We start from the raw sequence: 8471 nt of genomic DNA, 5'->3' as shown, positions 1-8471 counted from the left end.
GTGAGAACAAGATCTTGGGTATATTAGTTTGAAAATAAGGTTCTTAACTTCACTAGTCATTTTAGGATGAGTCTTAGGCCCAACTTTATATAGTATTAGAGTAGGTGTGCATACGTGAGGCTCCACCCAAATTGTCCACTTTTAGGAACCATATATGGTGGTTTACTTATGAGGGTGATTGTTAAAAAACAGTTTCATATGGATTAGTGAGTATAAGATTTTAGTTTATTAGTTGGAAGATAGACTTTCTAACTTGACAAGTCATTTTGGAATGAACTTTGAACCCAACTTCACAAAAACAACATAAACGTCTAATAATTTAGATGTTCTAATTTTGTTCTTTTACTTTTTTCCTGCTTTTACAATTCATTCAGTGGTTTCGTTTTCTTTTTTAATCGACAACAAGTGCAACAACTGCTGGGCTGAGTGAGACAGTATTCATCTCAGAGGATGAATATTATATTCCTTTTAGTTGTTATCTTTGGAGTTTGGACCATGCATAATGGGCAGAGGGTGACACTTTAAATGACTTCAACACTGTGAGTGAGGTTACTAGTATGCACCTTTGTCAGACATAACTAACCCCTTCCTAACCTCTTCTCTTTTTGTCAAAGATGATCCATATATCCAAGTAAACTAGCAACATCTTCTTTCTCGATCATCTACTCTGACAAGACATCCACTCTGACAAGACACAAGTGAAGGTGCTTATCCTGAAATCTGACCAGCGAATTAGGTTCTTCATGGTTGTCTGTCGGACTAATGGTGTGAAATCTGATCATATATTTGATACTATTAGAATCCACACTAATTAGGTTCATGCGTGGAGTAAGAGATTTTGTGAAGAGAATAAATTAATCAAGAGAAAGAAACAGTTTTCTTTCTTATTCGATATCTATATAGCTTGACACCACAAGTCGGGGTGGAAGATTTAGGGCCTTTCAATACATGGCAAAATCAGGCCTCTTCAATTTCTATCTATTTAAGTACAAAATTTTCTATTTTTAAGTCTCGGAACATCTTGGAACGACGAGGCCACGAGTGGTTCCATGCACGTTTCCACAGGAGGACTCCGCCGACCGGTTGTGATAAGTGAGCTTAATGTTTTCTAGCCCGATCTCTGTGCATGGGTTGCTCCTGCTGCAGTCCAGTTTCAGCGCCACCTCTGTCCCTGACGTCCCACGGATGTCATTGTAGCTGACTCCGCTGATTTTGATACCAGAAGACTGTAGAACCGTAGAAAAAGGCAGAGATCAGAAGATTCAAGCAACTGAAATTGACCAAAGGATCTCTTTTAGTGTTTTCGATTTTTAGGTTGACATCAAATTGATCCCTCCAATGAAGACGATGTAAAACTGGGTTTGACACTTTTTGACATTTGACCGCTTGACTCTTAAAAAGTCGACCGAAATTGGAGGAGATTTATGCTGTCATCATCATTTACGCAACCCGATTTACAATCCGTAATGCAAAACGTTTGTTATGGGCTAATTGGACCTTCTGAGGTGATTCTATATTCTTACCTGATCAGGGCAGCCATGATTTCTGGGGCAGTAATTCTGGTAAAAAATGATGGGGTTGTCGACATTGTTCATGTTCGCATCCTGGAAAATAACTCCCTGCACGAACCCATTTCTCCTTTCCTTGGTGGTTCTAACTACTATGTGATATTTATTTATGATGTAAGCAGAAAAGTATGAGTTTATTTTCAGAAAAGAAAATCTGATGTCTTTGATACATTCAAAAGATGGAGAACAATGGTTGAGAATGAGACATATTTGAAGGTGAAGTGCTTCCAGTCAAATAATATTGGAGAATACATAGATGATGATTTCATACGGTACTGTGCTGATAATGGAACCATGATGAAGAAGATCATTCCTGGAAAACCTCAACATAATGGTGTGGCTGAGAGGATAAACAGAACTTTGAATGAGCGTGCTAGGAGCATGAGATTTAATGCAGGATTGTCAAAGATGTTCTGGTTTGAGGCTATTAGCACCTCTACCTATTTGATTAGCAGAGGTCCCTCAACACCATTGGATTGCAAAATACCAAAAGAGGTCTAAAACGGCAAAGAGGTAAACCTTTCTTCCTTGAAAGTTTTTGGTTGTGTTTCTTATATTCACATTGATTCTGTTGTAGAAGTAAACTTGATGCTAAATATAAGATATGTTTTTTTATTGGCTATGGTGGTACCGAGTTTAGTTATTGCTTCTAGGATGACCAAAGTCCTAAGGTTAGTAGGAGTAAAGGTGTGATCATCAATGAAGGTGTCCTGTATAAAGAAAGGTTGAGAACAGAGTCTGAGAGCACAAGTGATGAAGCCAAGAAGTCTGGAGTGATTAAGTTGAGAGATCTTCCAGTTATTGAGATGGAGAATATTGCTCAGGAAGACCAAGAAAAGATACCCCCTGAAATAAATCAGAACATTCCTATGATTGAACATAGAAGATCTGCTAGAACTAGTAGTCCACCATAAAGGTACTCCTCTAGCTGAATTATATTTTTTTTTGAATGATTAAGTTGAACCAAAGAGTTTTGAGGAAGTCGTGCAAGTTGATGAATCAACCAAGTAGGAGTTGGCCATGAGAGACGAGATGGACTCACTATTGTCCAATCAGACACGGTAGTTAATCGAGTTACCAAAAGAGAAGAAGGCCTTGGAGAATAAATGTGTGTACCGAAAAAAGACAAACATGATGGTAGTAAGCGGTACAAGGAAATATTGGTGGTAAAATTCTTTCAACAAAACGAAGGCATTGACTACACTGAGATTTTCTCTCAAGTAGTGAAATTGACTACTATTAGAACAATGCTTGGACGAGTGGCAAATGAAGACTTGCATTTAGAATAGTTGGATGTAAAGATAGCCTTTCTTCATGGTGATTTGGAGGAAGAAATTTACATGATATAGCCATAGGGTTTCAAAACACAAGGAAAAGAGAAAATAGTGTGCAAACTTTAAAAGAGTTGGTATGGTCTTAAACAGGCTCCAAGATAATGGTATAAAAAGTTTGACACCTTTATGAGTAGTAATGGTTTGTTGAGGTGTCAGGCGAATCATTATTGTTATGTGAAGAAGCTTGATGAGTCCTACATCATTCTACAACTTACAAACAAGAAATAGATAAATAGAAAAGGGATTTTGTCCAAGAAGTTTGCAATGAAGGATTTAGGGGCTGCAAAACAAATCCTTGGGATGAGGATTACTAGGGACATTGATATTTTGAAACTATCACAAGAAGAATATGTGAAGAATGTGTTGAGCAGATTTAACATGAATGATGCAAAACCAGTGAGTACTCTTTTGGTTAGTCACTTTAGGCTATCTAAGGAGCAGTCACCTTCTATAGAGCAGGAGTGAGCTTGCATGGCCAAATATGCTTTATCATTGAGTGTTTAAAATGTTTAAGAAAACTAACGGTTTTGTATCTAACAAAGGTCATGGTGGCACAAGAAGATTACAAATTATTTGTACATTTTTCCTCCAAGTTGTGATTAAACTAATATTATGCATTTGGGATGCTTCATTTTTTCTTTCTTCCTTTCTTAAGGGGCTTGTTGTAAGTTTTTGTCCCTTCCACTTTTGTGTGTTTTTGAGATTTCACCTACAAATGGATCTTGTGTGTTGGATGACACCAAGAGAAGGCTTAGAAGATTGAAGAAAAGTGCTCTTAGTATTCATTTTGGAGAGGCCAAATGTGCGCTATCATTGAATTTTTAAAAAGTTTAAGAAAACTAAGAGTTCTGTGTCTAACAAAGCTCATGGTGATAGAAGATGATTACAAATTATTTGTACATTTTCCCTCTTGTTCAAGTTGCGATTAAACTAATATTATGCATTTGGAATACTTCATTTTTCTTCCTTCCTTTCTTAAGTTTTTGTTCCATATGTAGTTATGTTGGTGGTTGTTCTTCTAGTTTAAAATGTTAGTTTTTAATTGAAATGAGTTTTCATTCTCCTTCATTTGTAAGGTCTCATAAGGATAAACCTAGAGCAAGGAATCCATGAATAGGTTTATTAGATTTTATAACCAATTTATATCTTAATTGCACAAGTAGTAATTAAAATACAATATGATTATTAACCACACTACTAAGGATTTTTATATAAATTGGCTCACAATTAATATTCCAGATTGCTAATAAACTCCCAAGGAGCCCTTATCCTGGAATTGTTAGCTAAAAGACATCTACTATATAGAACCTCAAGACACTCAATTTACAATACCAGCCCAAACACCTTGGGACTTATGGTCGGTAGCTCCCAGGTACTGGCAACTTGGACCGAAATAAGGGATTTAACAACATTCAACTGATGTTGGCGGTTTTGCAAGGGGACTTGGTCTCAATATATCAATACACCTCTTGTAAGGAAGATATTAAAATAAAGTACTAGTTGATTACTCTACTCCTATGGTTAATCTACCAGCAATAGAAGTATTGAAAATCAATGCTCTTGAATGCTTTATAGAGGTTGGCTATATGGAAAGATTTTTAAAAATCAGGTAAAATAATATTAAGGTTAAGATCAATAATGAGTTCATCTTCCACAAATTAAAGAAAATGTATTAAATACACATTTAAAACTCAGTGCACATAAATACTTATCTCTCAATGGTAAACGTCACTAAAAACACCCTTTTTTAACTTTTGCTGGCACTAGTACTTTGAGAAATCACTTGTGAGCAAGCTTTAAAATTCGTGTAGATAGGTGATGTTTGGGACTTTGGGTCGAGTTTTACATATATAGAATGTTTCTTAACATTCAAAAAAACTAGTTGTTAGAGTGGATAGGGTTGATTTTTGTCTTTTTTAAAAAATAGGCGAAAAGTACTCCAAAAAATCACAAAAAATGATCAATAAATCATATTTTTGTTATTGAATATATTGGTAGATCACTTACAAAACTTTCGCAAACAGCAAGTGCGGTCTTATCTCCTCCACTCAATTCTTCCCTTAATCCCGTTAGGCTTCGGAAAATCTGCCTGCTTTTAAGTTTTAATATGATTGCTTCATTCCTCCTTATCCAATTCCCAGCTGGAGCAAATTACTGAGAAACCATGGCCTGGTAGGTGTCTAATTTCTCCGCTAGGTTAGTTATATTTGGTTGAAGACTCAACTAATCTATCTTCTTCTTCACCCCGCGAAAGCCTCCGAAAATGTAGTTTAATTCATAAATCTACTGTAACTGACAGGTTCGTGCTCTTTTAACTGTTTCCGTGACTTCTGATTTCAAACATTTAAACACTGATGAAAGCTTCAAGAAACAAATACGGTAGATTACGCTGGTTGACATTCTGGAAGTTAAGACAAGCAAAGGCGGGGATCCCTTTCAGGCTCCGTAAAACATTTCAGACTTGCACTCCTTAATTCAAGGACGAGTTCGTAAGAGAATGTCAATTTTCCTGGTGCTGTTTCCATCCTCTCCATCGTCAATGGATCACGGAGGTCTCTCCATCGGCTGCAAACAAAGTCATAAAAACGAGGCGTGAATTCGTATTTCATGGACATAGCCTTGCCAACTCGCTCCAAACATGGGCTTCTGCTCCCCTTGCCAACTAGCTCCAAACATGAGCTACTGCTTCCATGGCTGCTAGCCATTATCTGGCAAGTTTTCTTCTGTAGTTGCTCAAATTGATCATGTTTCCTTCTTTCATCAGAGTTCGAGATCTCGCTCTTCTATCTTTAAAATTTCAACCCTCAAAATCAGAGATTGGATAACTTAGATACCAAGTGATTCATTTGATATCTAAATTGCAAATTAACATCTATGTAACTCCCACAGAAACATCTTTTCTTTCTCTACGAAGTTTTCGGAACTGTAGATCGAGAAAAGGAATCCATGATCGAACCAGCAGTTTTTTCCTGCAAATTAAACCATGCTCCAGTGATCGATGGCGTGCGATCTTACGGTATTTACGGACGGTGATGTCTTTTTACGTTATGAGTTCGCATCACCGGCGTCATCGTCGGAGAGTGGGCAGCCATGAGCCGGGATTTGCGGCTGCATCGGTGTAGATACCGATACGTCCTTTGGAATTCCAGTAAATGAAGCAGCGACCTTAGAAATTCTTGGTTGAAATGGGTGGCGAAATGGGAAAACGGTTCCTTTCAACTCAATCTCCGGGGTCGATTAAGTAAGACTTGCAGAGACGCTTCCGCCGTCTGGGCTACTTATGTTTGAAGTATGTGACGATAACAGCGGGAAAAAAAGATAAAGAAACCAAGTTTATTTCCATTTCTCACGTGAACCGTCACCGTCTCTCCAGTCCTAAAGTAACTACAACTTTGAAATTTCAGACTAACGGCGGCTGCATGTTTCACAATCCATGAGAAAACAACATTGGCTCGATCTCGGCGCTTATTGATGAGATTTTTTCTCGCCTTAATCCGAACTCTAGCACTATAAATACTCGTTAAACGGTCATAACCTCTTCACCGCTCGCTTATTCGCCCATTACTCCCACTCTCCCTACTGCAACTATTTGTTTGCTGAAATGGCTAACTCATCCCACTCCCCGTTGTCACTTCTCTTCGTTTTCTTCTTCTTCTTCGCTTCGGCGAAGGCTGTTTACAACGTGGTCGATTATGGAGCGAGTCCCGGCGGAGGGTCGGACTCTTCCAAGGCATTCCTCCAAGCATGGAATGCCGCCTGCGCTTCGCAGGGGACCGCGGCCATTTACGTCCCAAAAGGGAGGTTCTTGTTGAGCCAGACCCACTTCGAGGGCCCATGTAAGAACGACCGGATTGATATCCGGATCGACGGGACTCTAATGGCGCCCAATTATCGGTCCCTGTCTTCAAATGACCGCTGGCTTACTTTCAATAGCGTGAGGGGAGTCTCAATCTATGGTGGGATCCTCGATGGGCAGGGCAAGGCTTTGTGGGACTGCAAGCACGGCGGTGGCTCTTGCCCCGGCGGCACAGCAGTGAGTCGCCACACTTAATACCAAACACTAAACATCTTATCTTGGAAGAAAATCAAGAAGTGATTACTTAAAAGAGTTTTGCCTTTTCATTTTGTTTGATTCTTCTACATTTTGCAGTCATTGACGTTCAGCAAAGCGGAAAATATATTAATAAGCGGCTTGACGTCGGTAAACAGCGAGCTGGGTCACATTGCGTTGGAAGGTTGCAGAAACTGTAAAGTGGAGAAAGTGCAGATTGTGGCCGACGGCAACAGCCCGAACACCGACGGAATACACGTCCAACACTCGGAAGGAGTCTCCGTCTTGAGTAGTGGAATCAAGACCGGAGACGATTGCATTTCGATTGGCCCTGGCACCATGAATCTCTTCGTCCAAGACGTCACTTGTGGACCCGGCCATGGCATCAGGTAGGCCGACAGGATCCATGTCTAAGTTTTCGATCTCCTTTCAGTACTGTAAACTTGACGACTAAAACTTTCTCCATTAAACGCTTTAATTTTGCTTTGGCAGCATTGGGAGCCTAGGAAAGGACCAGAACGAGGACGGCGTGCAAAACGTCACAGTAAGGAGAGTGGTATTTACAGGGACAGAAAACGGATTGAGAATCAAGTCGTGGGGAAGACCCAGTAACGGGTTCGTGAAGGGAGTTATTTTCCAGGACGCGATCATGAACAATGTCGACAACCCCATCATTATTGACCAGAATTACTGCCCCGGAAACCATGGTTGCCCTGGTCAGGTAAGAATATAGAATCGCCTCAGAAGGTTCAATTAGCCCATAACAAACGTTTCGCATTACGGATTGTGAATCGGGTTGAGTAAATGATGATGGCAGCATGAATCTCCTCCAACTTCGATCGACTTTTTAAGAGTCAAGCAGTCAAATGTCAAAAAGTGTCAAACCCAGTTTTGCATCGTCTTCATTGGAGAGATCAATTTGATGTCAACCTAAAAATCGAAAACACTAAAAGAGATCCTCTGGTCAATTTCAGTTGCTTGAATCAGTTCTGATCTCTGCCTTTTTCTACTGTTCTACAGTCTTCTGGTGTGAAAATCAGCGGAGTCAGCTACAATGACATCCGTGGGACGTCAGGGACAGAGGTGGCGCTGAAACTGGACTGCAGCGGGAGCAACCCATGCACAGGGATCGGGCTGGAAAACATTAAGCTCACTTATCAGAACCGGCCGGCGGAATCCTCCTGCACAAACGTGCATGGAACCATTCGTGGCCTCGTCGTTCCAAGATGTTCCGAGACTTAAAACATAGAAGATTATGTACTTGAATAGATAGATATTGCATAGGCCTGATTTTGCCATGTACTGCAGGGCCCTAAATCTTCCACCCCGACGTGTGGTGTCAAGCTATATATATATTGAATAAGAAAGAAAACTCTTTCTTTCACTTGATTAATTTCTTCTCTTCACAAAAATCTCTTACTCCATGCTCCAGCCAGTGTGGATTCTACTACTGCATGGTATCAAATATATGATCAGATTTCACACCATTACTCCGACAGACAACCTTGAAGAGCCTAA

At 39.8% G+C, this 8471-nt stretch overlaps 1 protein-coding gene across 1 annotated transcript; it reads left to right on the top strand.

Moving 5' to 3' along the window:
* Nucleotides 1-6503: 6503 nt before the first annotated feature.
* Nucleotides 6504-8195, top strand: LOC137945949 (polygalacturonase-like). The gene is made up of 4 exons (XM_068792064.1): nt 6504-6935; nt 7053-7342; nt 7446-7674; nt 7974-8195. Exons 1-4 carry the CDS (start codon nt 6504-6506, stop codon nt 8193-8195), a joined length of 1173 nt encoding a protein of 390 aa, XP_068648165.1.
* The last annotated feature ends 276 nt before the right edge of the window (nt 8196-8471 follow it).

Source organism: Aristolochia californica, unplaced genomic scaffold (assembly GCF_029961685.1).
Source record: "Aristolochia californica isolate CCGP_79_NKW_82.1479 unplaced genomic scaffold, dmAriCali1.0.hap1 SCAF_1, whole genome shotgun sequence".
Lineage (NCBI taxonomy): Eukaryota > Viridiplantae > Streptophyta > Magnoliopsida > Piperales > Aristolochiaceae > Aristolochia > Aristolochia californica.
This window is presented reverse-complemented; position numbering and strand designations above follow the sequence as displayed.